The 23,551-nt window shown below is 44.8% G+C and overlaps 1 protein-coding gene across 2 annotated transcripts in view; it reads left to right on the top strand.

Moving 5' to 3' along the window:
- LOC126284488 (protein sidekick-2-like) overlaps positions 1–23,551 on the top strand; it is a 905,210-nt gene that overhangs the window by 856,560 nt on the left and 25,099 nt on the right. For both annotated transcript variants that reach the window (XM_049983448.1, XM_049983449.1), the window contains one exon: positions 14,692–14,979. In XM_049983448.1, coding sequence (XP_049839405.1) covers positions 14,692–14,979 — 288 coding nt within the window. The remainder of the gene's footprint in view (positions 1–14,691; positions 14,980–23,551) is intronic.

A 23,551-nucleotide genomic window follows, 5' to 3' on the forward strand; every position in this document is an offset into this window, starting at 1 on the left:
GTAAGATTTAAGTAGTTCTAACTTCTAGGGGACTGATGACCTCAGACGTTAAGTCCCATAATGCTCAGAGCCATTTAAACCATTTGATATGGGCCTATAATTTAGCGGAACACCTCTACTTCCCTTTTTGGGTATTGGTGTGACTTGAGCAACTTTCCAGTCTTTAGGTACGGAACTTTCTGTGAGCGAGCGGTTGTATATAATTGCTGAATATGGATTTATCGCATGAGCGTACTCTGAAAGGAACGTGACTGGTATATGGACTGGGCAGGAGGCCTTGCCGTTTTTAAGTGATTTAAGCTGGTTTGCTACACCGAGGATATCTACTTTTATGTTTCTCATCTTCGTAGTTGTTCTTGGATGGAATTCAGGAATATTTACTTCGTTTTCCTCCTTGAAGGTGTTTCGCAAAACCATGTTTAATGACCCTGCTTCAGCGGCACTGTCCTCAGTGACTTCACCGTTGTTATCGCACAGTGACGGTATTGATTGTGTCTTGCAACTGGAGTGCTTTATGTATGACCTGAAGTTCTTTGGGTTTTCTGTCAGATTCCGAGACATAGTTTCATTGTGGAAATTATTAAAAGCATCTCGCACTGAAGTACGCGCTATATTTCGAACTTGTGCAAAACATTGCCAATCTTGGGCATTTTGCGTTCTTTTAAATTTTGCATGATTTTTTTCTTTTTTCTGCAACAGAGATCTGACCCGTTTTGTGTACCATAGGATATCGGTACCATAACTTATTAATTTATGTGGTATATATCTCTCAACTGCCGTCGATGCGATCTCTTTGAAATCATTCTGCATCTTTTCTACGCTTACGTGATAAGATTGGAAGGAGTGAAGACGGTCTCTTAAAAAGGCGTTGAGTGCATTTTTATCAGCTTTCTTAATAGATGTACTTTGCGTTTCTTTTGTTTGGTTGTGGGTGTTATGGTATTCAGCCTAGCACTACTGAATAGTGGTCCCTGATCCCTGTATCCGTCACGATACTATTTGTCAAGGATTATTTGTTGCTAAGAGGTCAAGTATGCTTTCGGAACCATTTAAGCTTCGAGTGGACTCATGAATTAATTGTTCAAAATAATTTTCTCAGAAAGCATTCAGTACAATTTCGAATGACGTTTTACGCCTGCCGCTAGCTTTAAACGTATAATATTTTAGTCATATCGAGGGTACATTGAAGTCGCCACCGACTATAATACTATGAGTGGGGTACCTGTTTGAAAGGAGACTCAGGTTTTCTTAGAACTGTTCAGCAACTATATCTTCTGAGTCTGGGGGGTGGGGGCGGTAAAACGATCCAATTATTAGTTTACTCCGAAAGTCAAGTATAACCTCTAGCCATACTATTTCTGAGGAAACACCTAATTCAATTTCACTACAACTTCTGACAACGATAAATACTCGACCACCAACTGTATTTGATCTATCCTCTCTGAACAGTGTTAGGTCGTTTCAAAAAATTTCGGATGAACTTATTTTCGGCTTTAGCCAGCTTTCCGTACCTATAACTATTTTAGCTTCAGTGCTTTCTATTAGGGCTTGGAGCTCTGGTTCGTTCCCAACGCAGCTATGACAATTTACAACTACAATACCGATTGTTTCTACAACTAGCTTAATGTGTTTTACCTGCCCTATTTTAAACGGACGCACGTTCTGTGGTTCCCTGAAGTCCTCTAACCTAAAAAAAACCACCCAGTCCCTTCCACACAGTCCTCGCTAACCGTGTAGACGCTCCATGTCTGTAGTGGACCCTGAACTATTAAGGGGAAGCCGGAAACCCAACACTCGATGGCGCAAGTCAAGGAATCTGCAGTCTACACCTTCGCAGAACCCCCTGAGCCTCTGATTCAGACCCTCCACTCGGCTCTGCACCAAAGGACCACAGTCGGTTCTGTCGGTTCTGTTCATCTCGGAAGCAAGACAGGCAGTCTTTACCGTTTCCGCTAGCCGCCTACAACCAGAGAGAATCCTCTCCGATCCCAAGCGATACACGTCATAGGTACTGACACGGGCCACCGCCCGGCCCATGTTGGTGGGTATTTGCAGCTGTCTCTGATTTTCAACGTATCACTCGCATACTACTGACAAAATGAAAGCCTCTTACTCAGGTTACACTTAACAACAACTTCAAAAAAATGGTACAAATGGCTCTGAGCACTATGCGACTTATTTTCTGAGGTCATCAGTCGCCTAGAACTTAGAACTAATTAAACCTAACTAACCTAAGGACATCACATACATCCATGCCCGAGGCAAGAGTCGAACCTGCTACCGTAGTGGTCGCTCGGTTCCAGACTGTATCGTCTAGAACCGCACGGCAACTCCAGACGGCTAACAACTACTTCCATGTAGAGTTCTGCGTGATACACTGATCTCACAGGTGGCATACAAAAAGACGATTCTGATTTCTTCGTCGATGATCACAGAATGTGTGACAGCGGTACTGTGCTCTGACGTAAGTAGAAGGTCTGTATCGACGGTTTAGCAGAATGTCCATGTCGCTCATTCGTCGGTCCGCCTGGCAGCGACTGCCTCCTCTTGCATTGACGTTGCGGGTCTCCAACCTTGCTTTGGCACCTCGCTCTTCGGACGACAACACGTATACCGAAAGTAATCTTTGCATGTTCGGCACTCACCGATCACAGCTAGGCATATTTCGTACAAAAATTCCTTATACTGATTACATATGTTGTTGTTGTTGTGGTCTTCAGTCCTGAGACTGGTTTGATGCAGCTCTCCATGCTACTCTATCCTGTGCAAGGTTCTTCATCTCCCAGTACCTACTGCAGTCTACATCCTTCTGAATCTGTTTAGTGTATTCATCTCTTGGTCTCCCTCTACGATTTTTACCCTCCTCGCTGCCCTCCAATACTAAATTTGTGATCCTTTGATGCCTCAGAAAATGTCCTACCAACCGATCCCTTCTTCTGGTCAAGTTGTGCCACAAACGTCTCTTCTCCCCAATCCTATTCAATACCTCCTCCTTGGAGACGAACGGAAAAACTAGTAGAAGCCCACCTCGGGGAAGACCAGTTTGGAATTCGTAGAAATACTGGAACACGTGAGGCAAAACTGACCCCACGACTTATCTTAGAAGAAAGATTAAGGAAAGGCAAACCTACGTTTCTAGCATTTGTAGACTTAGAGAAAGCTTTTGACACTGCTGATTGGAATAATCTCTTTCAAATTCTGAAGGTGTCAGGGGTAAAATACAGGGAGCGAAAGGCTATTTACAATTTGTACAGAAACGAGATGACAATCACACGAGTCGATTGGTATGAAAGAGAAGCAGTGGTTGGGAAGGGAGTGAGAGAGGGTTATAGCCTCTTTCCGATATTATCCAATTTGTATATTGAGCAAGCAATAAAGGAAACTAAGGAAAATTTCGGAGTAGGTATTAATATCCATGGAGGAGAAATAAAAGTTTGAGGTTCGCCGATGACATTGTAATTCTTTCAGAGACAACAAAGGACTTGGAAGAGCAGTTGAACGGAATGGACAGTGTCTTGAAAGGAGGGTATAAGATGAACATCAACAAAAGCAAAATGTGGATAATGGAATGTAGTCGAAATAAGTCGGGTGATGCTGAGGGAATTACATTAGGAAATGAGACACTTTAAGTAATATAGGTGTTTTGCTATTTGGGGAGCAAAAAAACTGATGATGGTCGAGGTAGCGAGGATATAAAATGTAGATTGGCAATGGCAAGGAAAGCGTTTCTGAAGAAGAGAAATTTGTTAACATGGAGTATAGATTTAAATGTAAGGAAGTCGTTTCTCAAAGTAGTTGTATGGAGTGTGGCCATGTAAGGAAGTGAAACGTGGACGATAAAGAGTTTAGACAAGAAGAGAATAGAAGCTTTCGAAATGTGGTGCTACAGAAGAATGCTGAAGATTTGATGGGTAGATCACGTAACTAATGAGGAGGTATTGAATAGAATTGGGGAGAAGAGGAGCTTGTGGCAAAACTTGACTAGAAGAAGGGTTCGGTTGGTAGGACATGTTCTGACACATCGAAGGATCACCATTTTAGTATTGGAGGGCAGTGTGGAGGGTAAAAAATCGTTGAGGGAGACCAAGAGATGCATACACTAAGCAGATTCAGAAGGATGTAGGCTGTAGTAGGTACTGGGCAATGAAGAAGCTTGCACAGGATAGAGTAGCATGGGGAGGTGCCCCAAACCAGTCTCAGGAGTGAAGACCACAACAACAAAATAAATCATACTATATCGTTACATGAACGGTACGAAGTAATGTCATGGGCACAACCTAGAAAAGATTACATGTGAGGCAATTCGAATTATAATAAATTAAAAAATCTCATCTGCATAAGGCACTGCTGTACACGCTGTAAGTAACATGGTATAAGCAATATGTGTATTTTGGGTAATACAGATACCGCTGATGATAGGCAAAGCCCAGAACTAGTTACTAAACGAAAGTAATACCGAAAAGCTTCTTCCGTCGGACAGTAAATTACTGCTAACAAATATTTTCATTTAGCATTGTTAAAATGCCTGAAGATGGTGTATTAATGTGCCGATACTCATAGCATTTAACAGAGTACATTGCGACAAATGTTTGAACTTTAGCTGTAAATATAATTATATTATTTCCTACGAAGTATAAGTTCTGTTTCTTCTCTCTTGTAGCTGACCCTGTTTTACTAGTTGGGTCACATCTGAAGTACCCGAGTTCGATAAACTAAAACCAAATGAAAGTGATTTTCAAGTACTGATATGTGTTTCTTGTACCACCCTTGAAACCTACCGATACAGTGGGTCGACACTGACCTACTATATTATCAAAATGACTTACATGAAGTACTCGTGGAAATTTAATACACATAACATAAGCACCATAACTACACTCCTGGAAATTGAAATAAGAACACCGTGATTTCATTGTCCCAGGAAGGGGAAACTTTATTGACACATTCCTGGGGTCAGATACATCACATGATCAAACTGACAGAACCACAGGCACATAGACACTGGCAACAGAGCATGCACAATGTCGGCACTAGTACAGTGTATATCCACCTTTCGCAGCAATGCAGGCTGCTATTCTCCCATGGAGATGATCGTAGAGATGCTGGATGTAGTCCTGTGGAACGGCTTGCCATGCCATTTCCACCTTGCGCCTCAGTTGGACCAGCGTTCGTGCTGGACGTGCAGACCGTGTGAGACAACGCTTCATCCAGACCCAAACATGCTCAATGGGGGACAGATCCGGAGATCTTACTGGCCATGGTAGTTGACTTACACCTTCTAGAGCACGTTGGGTGGCACGGGATACATGCGGACGTGCATTGTCCTGTTGGAACAGCAAGTTCTCTTGCCGGTCTAGGAATGGTAGAACGATGGGTTCGATGACGGTTTGGATGTACCGTGCACTATTCAGTGTCCCCTCGACGATCACCAGAGGTGTACGGCCAGTGTAGGAGATCGCTCCCCACACCATGATGCCGGGTGTTGGCCCTGTGTGCCTCGGTCGTATACAGTCCTGATTGTGGCGCTCACCTGCACGGCGCCAAACACGCATACGACCATCATTGGCACCAAGGCAGAAGCGACTCTCATCGCTGAAGACGACACGTCTCCATTAGTCCCTCCATTCACACCTGTCGCGACACCACTGGAGGCGGGCTGCACGATGTTGGGGCGTGAGCGGAAGACGGCCTAACGGTGTGCAGGACCGTAGCCCAGTTTCATGGAGACGGTTGCGAATGGTCCTCGCCGATACCCCAGGAGCAACAATGTCCCTAATTTGCTGGGAAGTAGCGGTGCGGTCCCCTACGGCACTGCGTAGGATCCTACGGTCTTGGCGTGCATCCGTGTGTCGCTGCGGTCCGGTCCCAGGTCGACGCGCACGTGCACCTTCCGCCGACCACTGGCGACAACATTGATGTACTGTGGAGACCTCTCGCCGCACGTGTTGAGCAATTCGGCGGTACGTCCACCCGGCCTCCCGCATGCCCACTATACGCCCTCGCTCAAAGTCCGTCAACTGCACATACGGTTCACGTCCACGCTGTCGCGGCATGCTACCAGTGTTAAAGACTGCGATGGAGCTCCGTATGCCATGGCAAACTGGCTGACACTGACGGCGGCGGTGCACAAATGCTGCGCAGCTAGCGCCATTCGACGGCCAACACCGCGGTTCCTGGTGTGTCCGCTGTGCCGTGCGTGTGATCATTGCTTGTACAGCCCTCTCGCAGTGCCGGAGCAAGTATGGTGGGTCTGACATACCGGTGTCCATGTGTTCTTTTTTCCATTTCCAGGAGTGTAGATTTATAGCTACCTTTAAGGAACCATTTTCGTTAGCAACGTAGAATGCAAACCTCGTGTTAAGGTACAGATAAATCTTTTACCAAGACTTTTATTTTAAAAAATTAAATTAAAATAAAAAGTAATATAGAAGGTGATCCGTAGGTGTGAAATGACACTTGTAAAACAGAAGCAGGTGAGTAAACTGAATTTTAAAGTCGGGTATTACGAGGTGACAGAGTCGAAAATACTGTTAAGCTATGTCACCAAATTGGTGACTGTTTTGTAAGCTGCCATCTTGGACGCAGAAACTGACTCTCATATGGTTAGAGGTCTTGTGACATATCAAACAGCTAGAGACTTACACAGTTGTCATTCCTTTGAGTGTAGTTCCATTTTTTTTTTATTAATGTGCTTAGCATTTAGCATGGAGCAGGGCTGATACAGTTGACAACACATAAAAGCTGCGAAATCTGCTCGATATGTTGTCGGTCATATAAATGAAATGTGTTTGCACATGCGAAAGCGAACAACCATCAGTTGTATAAGGGAATGACGACAAATTTCCATACATCGTTGTTCTTGCGTCAGAACCTGTACTTGTATACAAATTGTGTAATTTCCGTGCAGCGAAGAACATTCTAAATGAATGTCACTGACTTGTATCAGTGGATAAACACGATATTGCAGTGCCAGTGCCGTTTATAAGAACGATGCAGTGACATGCATGTATTTCTGAAGTCTTCATGCATCTTTCTTTTAACAAACAAAGCACTGCAACATCTTCGCGTGTCGTGGCTCAGGTTGTACTGCTGTTTTTATTCACTTCACGTATTACTTGAGGACTTTAAATAACCGGAATAGGAGCACATACCTAAGCGAGATTGATATACATTTAACCATAGTTTCCTCTGAGGTGTGATCAGTAGTAGCCTATAGACACTTACGTCAGTCATATCTCGAGAGTACTAAAGCTAATCTGTAATGAAAGGAACCATCGTTTTCTCGTGTAATTCAATATCTGTTTGATGTGTGACATGACCACCTTTCCATTTAGAAATTACGAGTTGCATTTAAGGTAGCATTTCCCAAAAAGGCTGCCGTGTTGGCAATACAGACTCACAGACTCTCCCTTCTCGTACTACTTCACTTTTAATTTGTATTTATCCACTTGTATTTGTCTTAGAAGTGTAGCCACCGTAGGTGCATAACAAATACTTTGCTGTTGTGTTCTAATTCTGTATGTGCACCTACAACTAACTGTTCATATCTGACGCCCCGTATCTTTTCTTTAAGTTCAATTGGGCCACTCGTGAAGCTTGAAGATCGCCCACTTAACAACGGGAGGCCATGACGTTGGGATCAAGGATTTACTTCAAACAGTTTACACAACTTTAGTAGGCCATTACAACATAATGTGAAAGCAGTAAGGTGAACTACTCTGCCAAAAAATGATCCAAATGGCAATGAGCACTATGCGACGTAACTGCTGAGGTCATCAGTCCCCTAGAACTTGTTGTTGTTGTTGTTGTGGTCTTCAGTCCTGAGACTGGTTTGATGCATCTCTCCATGCTACTCTATCCTGTGCAAGTTCTTCATCTCCCAGTACTTACTGCAACCTACATCCTTCTGAATCTGCTTAGTGTATTCATCTCTTGGTCTCCCTCAACGATTTTTTACCCTCCACGCTGCCCTCCAATACTAAAATGGTGATCCTTCGATGTGTCAGAACATGTCCTACCAACCGAACCCTTCTTCTAGTCAAGTTGTGCCACAAGCTCCTCTTCTCCCCAATTCTATTCAATACTTCCTCATTAGTTACGTGACCCACGCATCTAATCTTAAGCATATTTCTCTAGCACCACATTTCTAAAGCTTCTATTCTCTTCTTCTCTAAGCTATTTATCGTAAAAGTTTCGCTTCCATACATCGCTACACTCCATACAAATACTTTCAGAAACGACTTCCTGACAAGTCTATACTCGATGTTAACAAATTTTTCTTCTTCAGAAACGCATTCCTTGCCATTGCCAGTCTACATTTTATATTCTCTCTACCTCGACCATCATCAGTGGTTTTGCTCCCCAAATAGCTAAACTCCTTCACTACTTTAAGTGTCTCATTTCCTAATCGAATTGCCTCAGCATCACCCGACTTAATTTGACAACTTTCCATTATCCCCGTTTTGCCTTTGTTGGTGTTCATCTTATATCCTCCTTTCAAGAGACTGTTCATTTCGTTCAACTGATCTTACAAGTCCTTTGCTGTCTCGGACAGAATTACAATGTCATCGGCGAACCTCAACGTTTTATTTCTTCTCCATGGACTTAAAAACCTACTCCGAATTTTTCTTTTGTTTCCTTTACTGCTTGCTCATTATACAGATTGAATAACATCGGGGACAGGCAACAACCTTGTCTCACTCCCTTCCCAACAGCTGCTTCCCTTTCATGCCCCTCGACTCTTATAACTGCCATCTGGTTTCTGTACAAATTGTAAATAGCGTTTTGATCCCTGTATTTTACCCCTGCCACCTATAGAATTTGAAAGAGAGTATTCCAGTCAACAGTGTCAAAAGCTTTCTCTAAGTCTACAAATGCTAGAAATGTAGGTTTGTCTTTCCTTAATCTATTTTCCAAGATAATTAGTAGGGTCAGTATTGCCTCACGTGTTCCAACATTTCTACAGAATCCAACTGATCTTCCCCGTGGTCGGCTTCTACCAGTTTTTCCATTCGTCTGTAAAGAATTCGTGTTAGTATTTTGAAGCTGTGACTTATTAAACTGATAGTTCGGTAATTTTTACATCTGTCAACGCCTGCTTTCTTTGGGATTGGAATTATTATATTCTTCTTGAAGTCTGAGGGTATTTCGCCTGTCTCATACATATTGCTCAATAGATGGTAGAGTTTCGTCAGGACTGGCTCTTCCAAGGCCGTCAGTAGTTCCATGGTAATATTGTCAAACTCTTCACGCAGTATCGTATCTCCAATTTCTTCTTCATCTACATCCTCTTCCATTTCCATAATATTGTCCTCAAGTACATCGCCCTTGTATAGAAACTCCATATACTCCTTCCACCGTTCTTTGCTTGGAACTGGTTTTCCATCTGAGCTCTTGATATTCATACAAGTGGCTCTCTTTTCTCCAAAGGTCTCTTTAATTTTCCTGTAGGCAGTATCTATCTTACCCCTTGTGAGATAAGCCTCTACATCCTTACATTTGTCCTCTAGCCACCCCTGCTTAGCCATTTTGCACTTCCGGTCGATCTCATTTTTTAGACGTTTGTATTCCTTTTTGCCCGCTTCATTTACTGTGTTTTCATATTTTCTCCTTTCATCAATTAAATTCAATATTTCTTCTCTTACCCAAGGATTTCTACCAGCCCTCGTCTTTTTACCTACTTGATCCTCTGCTGCCTTCACTACTTCATCCCTCAGAGCTCTCCATTCTTCTTCTACTGTATTACTTTACCCCATTGCTGTCAATTGTTTCCTTATGCTCTTCCTAAAACTCTGTACAACCTCTGGGTTAGTCAGTTTATCCGGGCCCCATCTCTTTAATTTCCCACCATTATGAAGTTTCTTCAGTTTTAATCTACAGTTCATAACCAAATGATTGTGGTCAGAGTCCTCATCTGCCCCTGGAAATGTCTTACAATTTAAAACCTGGTTCCTAGATCTTTGTCTTACAATTATATAATCTATCTGATACCTTTTAGTATGTCTATGATTCTTCCATGTATACAACCTTCTTTTATGATTCTTGAACCAAGTGTTAGCTATGATTGAGTTATGCTCTGTGCAAAATTCTACCACACGGTTTCCTCTTTCATTTCTTACCCCAATCCATATCCACCTACTACGTTTCCTTCTCTCCCTTGTCCTACTCTCAAAATCCAGTCTCCCATGACTTTTAAGTTTTCGTCTCTCTTCACTATCTGAATAATTTATTTTATTTCATCATACATTTCTTCAATTCCTTCATCATCTGAAGAGCTAGTTGGCATATAAACTTGTACTACGGTAGTAGGCATGGGATTCTTGTCTATCTTGGACACAATAATGCGTTCACTATGCTGTTTGTATTAGCTTACCCGCACTCCTATATTTTATTTATTATTAAGCTTACTCCTGCAGTACTCCGATTTGACTTTGTATTTATTACCTTGTATTCACCTGACCAAAAATCTTGTTCTTCTTGCCATCGAGCTTCACTAATTCCCACTATATCTAATTTTAACCTATCCATTTCCGCTTTTAAATTTTCTAACCTACCTGCCCGATTAAGTGATCTGACATTCCAAGCTCCGTTCAGTAGAACGCCAGTTTTCTTTCTCCTGATAACGGCGTCCTGTTGAGTAGTCCCCGCGTGGAGATCAGAATGAGGTACTATTTTCCTCCGGAATATTTTACCCAAGAGGACGCCTAGAACTTAGAACTACTTAAACCTAACTAACCTAAGGACATCACACACATCCATGCCGGAGGCAGGATTCGAACCTGCGACTGTAGTAGTTCCAGACTGTAGCGCCTAGAACCGACGACCACTCCGGCCGGCCTACTATGGCAATCCCGACAAAATCGCAAAAGAAGTTTGACGCATGTTATATGTGGTTTATGGATCGGTGAACAGGTGGTCCGTCTTAGAGTTCACTGTGGTCAAGTGGGTAGCCTTCGAGCTCCCTAAGACGAGCGTATGCCCCGCGACGGTTCAGCTCACACTCAAGTTTAGTTGTAAGCAGTACTATCAGAAGGGAGAGAAATTTTTCAAAATGTCAACGAGATGTATTTCCCTTAGAAACTCTGAAAAATCCCTGTAAATGTGGTAAAATTGCATTGATGCGACGTGGTAGATGTTGTTTTAATTTATCAATTTATGTTTTCCACTTCTGTGTGACATACCATCCTACAACATGTGGTGTCGAGAGCACATCTGAAGCGGAAATTCTAGATTACTCTTGTAGAAACGTTATGAAAACCCGCTTGACTTTTCATAAAAATTATATTACCTCTGAAATGTCACGTAAATTAAGTGATGTGACCAGTTACGAAAAAAATATAAATTAAAAGAAATGTATTAGCAGGACTGGACCGTCTGCATAGCACGAACGTCAGTTAATCACTTTCTTTTTTGAATTTAATTTTGTTAGTTATTGTCCGTTGCATTTGTAAGGGAGGGACATTGCACCGCACCTGTTCAGGTCGATCGTTGATCATTCACTCGCCTTTTTTTTCCTTTTTTGTTACAGAAGGCAGCTAACCCTCTGACCGAACGCTCTGAGCCACCGAGCCTACGAAGTTGAGCGCAATGACTCCTTACAGCAAGCCCCGTTGCACAGACACATATGCCACATAATAGACGCATAAAATGTTTACAATTTCCTTTTAACTTCCGGGGTTCAAAATGTTCAAATGTTTGTGAAATCTTATGGGACTAAACAACATCTACATTCAAACTCCGCAAGCCACCCAACGGTGTGTGGCGGAGTCATCAGCCCCTAAGCTTACATATTACTTAACCTAAATTATCCTAAGGACAAACACACACCCCCATGCCCAAGGGAGGTCTCAAACCTCCGCCAGGAGCAGCCGCACAGTCCATGACTGCAGCACCCAAGACCGCTCGGTTAATCCCGCGCTGCTAACTGCCAGAGTAGGGCACCTTATTACTTGCATATTACGTTGTTTTAGTGGCATTTTAAACTTCCTCAAAGTTTGAAGGAAATCTGTGGTTCCAACATAGTAACCTCCCCTTGTTATAAGTGGCTTCTCTCCTCACGCTGATAAGTAACCAGGAGCGAGAACTAACACGTTACGTTTAAGATGGGAGCTTCCAAAATGCCCGTCGTGCCTAAAACACATCTTCACATGTTTTCCCCTTCTCCCACCTAGAACTACGTCACTTTTAATTTGTTTTTATCTGTTTGTGTTTGTTTTAGAAGGGTAGTCACCGTAGATGCGTAAAACTGTAGTGTTCTCTTCCAGTACGTATCGGTATGACGTCACATGTTTGATGAACAGTATCGTTCAGATTCAGAAAGATTTCGGGCTTGCAGTCGGTCGTCGTTACCTTCCGTCCACGATATTTTGACTGGGCACCTGCTAGCCATCTTCAGGTGGGCGATCGAAGACTGAGGAAGATGCCCTCCGTGTCGTAATATATAGCGTGCAGCGAGTATTCCGCATATGCGTCAAAATCATATGGACAGACGAACCACACCGCAAGCCGGCAGCGCCCTCGCTGGTGAAACTGCAGAACTCACCTGTCTACAGCGTTGTCAATTGCCGCGGCCATCGGAGTACTCTGACGTCTTCGTCTGGAGAAGATCTTAGAGATGACGGGGTTCCACGCATTATCAAGCTGGTAGCCATTGTCACGTTTGATAAGATTGTCTGTCATGCGAATTTCCACTGATTCTTTTATGACGGAGTCCGAAAACGATGTAGCTGTGGCCATAATTGTTGTCTCGTCATACTTCATTGAGTGTCGAGTGGAAATGCAATGCTCAGCAATTGCAGACTTGCCTGGTTGCAAAAGGCGAGTACAGCGTTGATGTTTAATGCAACGTTCTTCTACTGTTCTCTATGTTTGTCCTATATATGACATGCCACACTGACAAGGTGTTTTATAAATTCCCGCCTTCCGCAATACCAGATCGTCTTTCACTGATCCCAGCAGGTCGGAACTCTTCGATGGGGGACGGAAAATTACTTTCACTTCGGAAGCCTGGATAGATTTTTGCAATTTTGAAGGAAATGTTGCCAACAAAGGCATTTGACAACGCCGAGGACAGCTGAGTTCTGCAGTTCCACCATCGAGGGCGCTGCTGGCGGGCGGTGTGGTTCGTCTGTCCATATGATTTTGACGCATGCTCGGAATACTCGCTGCACGCTGGAACGGAGGGCGTATTCGTCCCCATCTCCTTACCATCCATAACAAAGCTCACAACCGCCTCTGCCTCCTGAAACTCCTGGCCGGCTGGACGTGGGGTCTGCATCCTTCCACCATCCTTCACATCTACAAATCCTTGATCCGCCCCATCCTCTGTTATGCCAGCGTAGCTTGGATTTCCGCCCCTCTCCGGTTCTATAAAGCCCTGCAAATCCTCGAACGCCATGTGCTCCGCCTCGCCTACCTCATCCACCTTCCGTCCCCCACGCGCATCCTCTACAACCTCATCCCCTTCCCCCACCTTCTCATTTTCCTTGAACACATCCGCACACTATATATTGTCCGCCACCTTGATCCCCTTCACCCCCTGGTATCACCCTTCCTCTCCACCCCCAACCAGTTGCCGCGCCTTTACCGTTGTGTCCCGCCCTCTCTCCGTCTCCACACCCTTCATCTCCTTTCCCAACGCAACTTCCACTGTCTACCCCTCCCGGATGATGAGCTTCGCCCTGACATCTACCCTTCCTACCAACTCCAACCCCATCTTCCTGCCTCCTCCTCAGGACTCCCTCCCCTCCTCCTCCCTCCTCCTGAGCGGTTCCCCCTCCTACTCCCTCTCCATCTCTTGTGCCTCCTTTCAGTGTCTCTGCACTCCCTCCTGCCCTGTCTTTCCTCTCCATCTCCCTCCCCACGTGTCTCCTGCCTCTTCGTGTACCCACTGATGCCCCTCCTATCTTCATCCCACCACTTCCCCTCCTCCCACTTGCTCTCCCCACCTTTTCCATCCTCTGCCCTTTCCCTCGGCAGGTCCTGCCTGGCAGTTTTATTCTTCGTAATGTGTGCTCCAAGTGGGTTTTAAGTGTGTTGTTCCAGAGTGTTTTTCCTACTGTGGCCAACTTTTAACTTGTGCATGTCCATTCAGTGTCTTCTCTGAGTTTTTACGAATCGCCAGCTGTGTTTTTTAACTTTCTGGTGACTTTTTCAACTGTCCTCCATGAACGTCTCCATATTAGTCCATTTTTAACCTCCATTTTCTCGCATTATTCTGTTTTAAGTTCCCCTTTATCGCCTTATGTATGTACCATATTATTCTTATTTTAAGTTCATGTCAGTCCGCTGAAGAGCGGCGGGTTGTGCCGCTGGCAGCCCTCCCTTGCCAATTTGGGGCAAGGGGAATGAAATCACAATAAAGAAAATAAAGGCGTCTTCGTCAGTCTTCGATGGCTCACCTGAGGATGGCTGGCAGGTTTCCAGTCGAAATATCGTGGATGGAAGATAACGACGACAGGCTGCTAGCGCGAAATGTTTTTGAGTATGTAGTTCGCCGGGAAAATTTTAAATTTCACAGTATCGGTCAGTTCAGTTGGCACAATAGTGCACTTCGTAGATCGCAGACTTATATGTGGGCCCTGTCCTTACGCCAGGCAAGTGACCGGGACCGAATCAACGGACACGGGCCTCTACGGTACGTGTGACGTGTGACGTATGACGTGTGACGTGTGTCCATGTTCTTCCTCGCAGTGCCGCGCGTGGAGATCGCGGGCGGCCACGACCTGTACGTGCGCGCGGGCAGCACGGTGGCGCTGCGCTGCGAGGTGACGCAGTCCCTGGAGGAGCCGGCCTACATCTTCTGGTACCATGACGGCGAGCGCGTGCTCTCCTACCAGGACATCCGGCTGGAGCGCGTCGCGCCCGACGCCACCGTCAGCACGCTGCTGATCCAGCGCGCGCGCCGCGAGCAGTCGGGCAACTACACGTGCAAGCCCAGCAACCTCGACTCCGCCTCCGTCCTGCTGCACGTGCTCGACGGTGAGTGCCTCGCACAGCGCAACTGTCCAAAACTGAAACACGTCCCAACTGTTCCTGACGTTGCTGACGGACAGTCGTACAACATTTCTTTGATTAAACACACTGCCATTTGACTGTTTTATTGTTCATTTAAGTACGAGGACTACCCACAAAGTACATTACGTTTTGGAATTAAAAATAAATAAAGTATTGGAATTTTTTAAAATTATATACAGATGAAAGCCACACTTAAATACTACTATTCTACATAGTTGCCATTTCAATTAAGGCACTTATCGTAGCGATGGACGAGCTTGGAAATTCCTTCGTCGTAAAATTCGACCGCCTGCGCCTGCCGCCTGCGCCTGCCGCCTGCGCCTTCAACCACGTAATCACTGTCTTTTGGGACAGAAAAGGTGTGATTTTTGTGGATTTCCTGGAGAGAGGCACTACAATAAACTCTCAAAGATATTACCACACTCTGCACAACCTCAGAAGAGCAATACAAAACAAGCGCAGGGGAAAGTTAGGCTCAAAGATCTTACTGATTCACGACAACGCCCGGGCCCACACGGCAAATGCCACTAGTGAACTTCTCGAATCTTTTAAGTGGGAGTTGTTTCCTCATCCGCCGTACAGTCCCGACCTGGCACCGAGCGACTTCCACTTATTCCCAGCAATGAAGAAGTGGTTAGCTATAAAGCGTTTTGATGACGACGCACAGCTTCAAGAAGAGGTAACCACGTGGTTGAAGGCGCAAGCGGCCGAATTTTACGACGAAGGAATTTCCAAGCTCGTCCATCGCTACTTTAAGTGCCTTAATTTAAATGGCAACTATGTGGAAAAATAGTATTTAATTGTGGCTTTCATCTGTATATAATAAACAAATTTTCCAATAGTTTATTTATTTTTAATACCAAAACGTAATGTACTTTGTGGATAGCCCTCGTACAACAAAAGATTCAGCTTTTAATCCCATTTTCAAGTATTTGGTTTTATGAAAGAGATTTTCACTCTGCAGCGGAGTGTGCACTGATATGAAACTTCCTGGCAGATTAAAACTGTGTGGCAGGCCGAGTTTCGAACTCGTGATCTTTGCCTTTCGCGGGCAACTGCTGTAACCACTTTTTTTCAAGAGAGGTGGGGCAGGGCGGGGAAGGCAGAGCGATCAGGGGTCGTAACCCGAGGCCTGGTCACAGTGTCCCCATCATCCGTCAAAGAATCAAGGAATCGGGGATGCGAAGGGGAAATCTTTTGTGGGAATCATTATTTGTTTATTTATTTTTATTTAGTGTTTTTAATATATTCTTAATGTGGTTTTACTTTATATCACAACAAAAATAAATGTATCTAGCTCCGCATCGTGCTCTGAGTAAAGACAACAATATCTCGGCACGTTCCTACACCGAGGTAATGTATATGGGGAAAACGAAAAAAAAGTGCTTTATACAGAATGCAGCAGAGCGTGTCGCTACTCTCCTTACGCTTCATCATCCAGGTACGTCTTCACGTATATCATGTTATTCCACCGAGAATCGAACTTAGTCTTGTCAGCTCACTCAATGGGTGTCTTCTCCTACCTGTTGATGATATAGCTGCGTGGAGGGTCGCGTAAGGCACACCCTAAGTAATTAGAAAAATACTGTTTGTATTTTGGGTTCCGTACGATCTTGCAATGACGTTCTTGTAGGTAGTTCCAAACTTCGAATACATCTTTAGGTCCATCGTGAAATAAGTAGTGCACCGCATGCGCACGGATCCACGTGACAACGTTGGTCTAGGCGCGCGGGAAATACTGTTGATCCGGAAATAGTAGAAACCGAGGTGTAATGTGTTACGGAGTCACTCTTAGAAAATACGCAAAATTTGTGGCACCAAGGTATGCCAGTTCTGCAAGGTTCGCAGAAGAGCTTCTGTAAAGTTTGAAAGGTAGGAGAAGATGTACTGGCAGAAGAAAAGCTGTGAGGACGGAGCGTGAGTCGTGCTTGAGTAGCTCAGTTGGTAAAGCACTTCCCCACGAAAGCCAAAGGTCCCGAGTTCGAGTCTCGGCCTGTCACACAGTTTTAATCTGCCAGAAAGTTTCATTTGATTTTACGTATTTAACATATACTGCGGAACACTTGACATGTTGAAACTTCCTGGCAGATCAAAACCGTATGGTGTACCGAGACTCGAACTCTTGGCCTTTGCCTTTCGCAAGCAAGTGCTCTACCGACTGCTGTACCCCAGCACGACTCACACTCCGTTCACACAGCTTGAATTCTGCCAGTTACTCCTCTCCTACCTTCCACTTACCAAACTGTCAAGCTCAAAACTGGAATAAATTTCGAAAAATATTGACTCTCCACGAAATGCCAGATGTAAAATCACTATCTTGTAAGAGATCAGTTAATAACAGTGGGAGAACATATATTTAGTAAAACAGGCATACGTTTGTAAAAAGAAATCAGCATATGTCTTTAAAACGTAATGATGATGAAATCAATCCCATAAAAAAATTAAACACGTCTCATTTGGTGCCAAATGGGGGCTACCCTAGAGTATTCAATCAGCAAAATGTTTAAATGTAAGTGAAATCTTATGGGACCTAACTGCTAAGGTCATCAGTCCCTAAGCTTACACACTACTTTCCCTAAATTATCCTAATGACAAACACACACACCCATGCCCGAGGGAGGACTCGAGCCTCCACCGGAACCAGAAGCACAGTCCGTGGCTACAGCGCCCTTAGACCACTCGACTAATGCTACGCGGCAATTCGATCAGAACTGACTGTGTTAAGGTTTTGGGAAGCCAAGGTTTCACATTGCTGGGCTGGCTGTCACCCCCAAACCTCGTCTTTGTTTGGTCAAAACGGCACTTTTCTGCAAACAAAAACGGCGATGAACTTGAAGGCCGTATTACATAAATGGAAGGGAAAATAAGTGAAGATGAACTGGGAGATATGATACTACGAGAAGAAAGTTACCGAATACTGAAAGACCAAGTCGAAATAAGGCCCTGGGACTAGACGATATTTCGGCAGAACTACTGGTAGCCTTCGAAGAGATAGCAATGGGAAAACTAAAAATTTTGTATCTGAGGGGATCCACAGCCTCCTTATGCTTAATAAACGTAAAAATGGTCCATGGTAGGCTCTAATGCGATGTTTGTTTAATCGTGAGGTTATCTACTTTTGACTAAGCGTCTTAGTCAAGCACATCTGTAACATCTGTATTTTATGTCATTTTCATATCACTCTTAATTACAAGCAAAAAGTAGCCACATTCAGCCATTTTACGAAATGATCCACCGTCTAGTGACACCTCTTAAGATAGTATTCCAAACAAGAACATAGTAAGTGATAGCAGCTGGTAATTTTTTGTCAGAGATACATATATATACAAAAAGACTTTAATGTTCTAAATGGCATCTATCATAAGCACGTTACAACCATCGAGAATCTTAAAGTCTGTGGATGAATATGTAGTTGCGGCAACGAATTGCCAGCTGCTGTCAATTACTAAGTTGCTGTACACAGAGGAACGTTCGGAATACGATCTTAAGAGGTGTCACTGTAATGTGCATTCTTTCGAAAAATGACGGAATATGGCTACTTTTTGCTTGTAATAAAAGTGACTTCAGAATGACATGAAATACAGATGTTACCAATGTGCTTGACAATGACGCTTAGTCGAAATTATCTAGACGCACAGTTAAATAAACGTCACAGTACAGCTTACTACGGATCATGTTTACATTTATTTATCATGACAAAACTGTTCCATCGGGTGTGGAAGATCTATCAGACAGGTGACATACCCTCAAACGTCAAGAACAATGCGATAATTCCAATTCCATAAAAAGCATGTTGTAACAGGTGTGAAAATTACTGAACTATCGGTTTAATAAGTCATGGTTACAAAGCAATACAACAAGTTTTTTTACGGAGCCACAATACCATGAGGTACACTCCTGGAAATTGAAATAAGAACACCGTGAATTCATTGTCCCAGGAAGGGGAAACTTTATTGACACATTCCTGGGGTCAGATACATCACAAGATCACACTGACAGAACCACAGGCACATAGACACAGGCAACAGAGCATGCACAATGTCGGCACTAGTACAGTGTATATCCACCTTTCGCAGCAATGCAGGCTGCTATTCTCCCACGGAGACGATCGTAGAGATGCTGGATGTAGTCCTGTGAACGGCTTGCCATGCCATTTCCACCTGGCGCCTCAGTTGGACCAGCGTTCGTGCTGGACGTGCAGACCGCGTGAGACGACGCTTCATTCAGTCCCAAACAAGCTCAATGGGGGACAGATCCGGAGATCTTGCTGGCCATGGTAGTTGACTTACACCTTCCAGAGCACGTTGGGTTGCACGGGATACATGCGGACGTGCATTGTCCTGTTGGAACAGCAAGTTCCATTGCCGGTCTAGGAATGGTAGAACGATGGGTTCGATGACGGTTTGGATGTACCGTGCACTATTCAGTGTCCCCTCGACGATCACCAGAGGTGTACGGCCAGTGTATGAGATCGCTCCCCACACCATGATGCCGGGTGTTGGCCCTGTGTGCCTCGGTCGTATGCAGTCCTGATTGTGGCGCTCACCTGCACGGCGCCAAACATGCATACGACCATCATTGGCACCAAGGCAGAAGCGACTCTCATCGCTGAAGACGACACGTCTCCATTAGTCCCTCCATTCACGCCTGTCGCGACACCACTGGAGGCGGGCTGCACGATGTTGGGGCGTGAGCGGAAGACGGCCTAAGGGTGTGCGGGACCGTAGCCCAGCTTCATGGAGACGGTTGCGAATGGTCCTCGCCGATACCCCAGGAGCAACAGTGTCCCTAATTTGCTGGGAAGTGGCGGTGCCGTCCCCTACGGCACTGCGTAGTATCCTACGGTCTTGGCGGGCATCCGTGCGTCGCTGCGGTCCGGTCCCAGGTCGACGGGCACCACTGACGACAACATCGACGTACTGTGGAGACCTCATGCCGTACGTGTTGAGCAATTCGGCGGTACATCCACCCGGCCACCCGCATGCCCACTATACGCCCTCGCTCAAAGTCCGTCAACTGCACATACGGTTCACGTCCACGCTGTCGCGGCATGCTACCAGTGTTAAAGACTTCGATGGAGCTCCGTATGCCACGGCAAACTGGCTGACACTGACGGCGGTGGTGCACAAAATGCTGCACAGCTAGCGCCATTCGACGGCCAACACCGCGGTTCTTGGTGTGTCCGCTGTGCCGTGCGTGTGATCATAGCTTGTACAGCCCTCTCGCAGTGTCCGGAGCAAGTATGGTGGGTCTGACACACCGTTGTCAATGTGTTCTTTTTTCCATTTCCAGGAGTGTATTTATGGGAGAGTGGAAAAATTGGCAGAAGCCGTCTTCTGCGAAGATCAGTTTACATTCCGGAGCAATGTAGAAACACGCGAGGCAATATTGACCCTGCAACTACTCATAGAAGATCCGAAAAAATGGTTAAAATGGCTCTGAGCACTATGGGACTTAACATATGTGGTCATCAGTCACCTGGAACTTGAAACAATGTAAACCTAACTAACCTAAGGACATCACACACATCCTTGCCCGAGGCAGGATTCGAATCTGCGACCGTAGCAGTCGCGCGGTTCCGAACTGAGCGCCTAGAACCGCTAGACCACCGCGGCCGGCAGGAAGATCCGATAAGGAAAGGGAAACTTACGTTTATAGCATTTGTAGACTTAGAGAAAGCTTTTGACAATGTTGACTGGAATACTCTCTTCGAAATTCACAAGGTAGCAGGGGAAAAATACGGGAAGCGAAAGGCTATTTCCAATTTGTAAGGAACTACCAGACAGCAGTTATAAGAGTCAAGGGACATGGAAGGTAAGCAATGGTTGAGAAAGGAGTGGGACAGGCTTGCGGCTATCCCTGATGTTATTCAATGTATACATTTAGCAAGCAGTACTGTAAATCAAAGAACAATACGGAATACTAATTAAAGTCCAGGAACAACGATTAGAAACATTTAGGTTATCCGTAGAAAGGGTTTGGAAGAGCAGCGGAACGAAGTGCACAGTGTTTTGACAGGAGGTTACAAGAAAGACATCAACAAAAGCAAGACAAGGATAATGGAATGAAGTCGCATTACATGAGGCGATGCTGAGACAATCAGATTAGGAGACGAGACAGTTTTTGGGCAGCAAAATAACTGACGAATGTCCAAGTAGAGAGCGTAAAAATTGTAGGTTGGCAATGGGGAGAAAAGCATTTCTGTAGAAGAGAAATGTGTTAATACTTAAGTGTCAAGAATTTTTTTCTGAAGTTATTTGTCCGGACTAATCACGTATGGGAAGTGAAACATTGACGATAAACAGTTTAGACAAGAAGAGAATTGAAGCTTTCGAAATGTGGTGCTGGAGAAGAATGCTGAGGATTAGACGGATAGATTGCGTAACGAGTGAGGGACTGCTTTAAAGAGTTTGGGAGACAAGAAATTTGTGGCACGACTTGATTAAAAGAATCGGTCAGTTGATAGGACACATTCTGAGACGTCAGGTGATCACCAATTTAGTATTTAAGAGAAGTGTAGAAGATAAAACTTGTAGAGGGAAACAAAGAGATGAATACAGTAAGCAGATTCAGAAGGGTGTAGGTTGCAGTAGTTATTCAGAGATGAATAGAATTTCAGCGGATAGAGCAGCGTGGAGAGCCGCTTCAAACCAGTCTTTGTTGTGAAGAACGCAACAACAACAACAGTCTGCACGTGGATCCAAGTCTAAATTTGGGAGGGAGACGACAATGACCGCCGTGTGTGTTATCCCAAATCGCAAGCGCTTCAGGAAATTGGACTCGCTTTATCTGGACAAGAGATCAAGAATTCCATTTTGCACAGATTTGACCCCATTCCTGCCGATCAGACACCATCTATTTAGCTCAACCAGTCACTTTATGTGATGTATTTCCGTTCAGATTTGGCGGTATTGTACACAGTCTTTGTTATGGAAAGTAGTGGAATTGCATAGAACTCAAACTGTTTTGCCTCGGAAAGAGATTGAGGAACCTTGGGCTGGTCATCGCCTCTCAAATGTCTATATCTTTTCCATACAATTCTTCTGCGTTTAAGGCCACACTGTCATCTATAAACTTCCGACGTTTCGGTGACTGTTGCAAGGCGCCTTCCTCAGGTTGTATTGCTAACTGCTGAATGAGCACTAGTTTGGTTACTTATATACTATATAAGAGTGCTGTCAATGGATGTGAGGTTGAGGAGGAAGGGTATTAGGAGCTCATTTTATTGGTGTTTGCACTGCATGTTGTAGTTGGCGGAAATAGGCGTTTTCCATTGGAGTTTCCTTTGCTGTTTGCCGTTGGTGGAAGTCGGTGAATAGGACACTGAGCGGCGACCAAAGCGTAGCATTGTTTACTAACCGCCTAGTACCGACTAGGCCGCCTCAAAGCTCTGTATATCCTCCACCGCTGTGACCTACCGCGCGCCTGTTGCTCAGCAAGAGCTGTCCTTCAGCAAAGATGTCACTGCTGGCAGCCAAGACTAAGGAAGTCGGTACCCGTCTTCTATATTCATATTGTCGGGTCGCTTGACTGTTTCTACAGCCTCTCTAATCGCCCTTCTCAAACTAAACGGCTGTTTAGCCAGTACGTGGGCCTAACGAATTCCGGTCTTCATCCTGCACTGTTCCTGATGTTATGTCACCGCTGATTTGTTGTATTGCCTGAGGTGGATATATGTCTCGCTTTCAGTTAACCTTGTGCTTATTGGGCACCAGGTCTCACCTACATACATCTGTGCATATTCGCACCCGATTTCGTAAACTCCGGCGGCATGGAACTTGCCAATCGTATCTTTCGTCGAGCCCAGAATGTCTTTCATTTTGTTGCTGCTACGAAAAATCGGCTTAACACCTGTCCGACTGAGAATATTGCCCAGACGTTCCGTAACACCTTGTACATACAGCAGCACAACGGTGCTCTGTGCTTCGTTTTGCATTTCCCTGTTGCCCTCCTCCTTCGCTGCCATGGTTCTGTGTATCATCGTCATGTCGTAGCCATTGGCTCCAAAAATGGACCTGAGGTTCTGTAGTTCAGCATGCAGGTTGTGTTCATCACTGATCCTGTAGGCTCTCTTAGATAAAGCTTGCAGGGCCGAATTCTTTTGCGTAGGATGTTGGTGGGAGGATGCATGCATGTACTTGTCCGTGTTGGTGGGCACCAACACCAGGATAGAGGCTGAGGAACTTTGTGTGAGGCCTCACTACCTCAATCACTATATGGCACAACCATAAAAAGTTCCAAATAAAATTGAAGTAGAAGTTAATAGCACGAGAAGTAATAGAGCATATTTGTACCAAGAGGCTATAGTGATGAGGAAGTAATGAGAAGATAAGAAGCGATGCTCGCTGCGTTGTCTCCTTTTTTTAAAACTCAGGAAACACGCCATTGTTGTTGTTGTGGTCTTCAGTCGTGAAACTGGTTTGATGCAGCTCTCCATGCTACTCTATCCTGTGCAAGCTTCTTCATCTCCCAGTACCTACTGCAACCTACATCCTTCTGAATCTGCTTAGTGTAGTCATCTCTTGGTCTCCCTCTA

This window comes from Schistocerca gregaria, chromosome 8, assembly GCF_023897955.1.
Source record: "Schistocerca gregaria isolate iqSchGreg1 chromosome 8, iqSchGreg1.2, whole genome shotgun sequence".
NCBI lineage: Eukaryota > Metazoa > Arthropoda > Insecta > Orthoptera > Acrididae > Schistocerca > Schistocerca gregaria.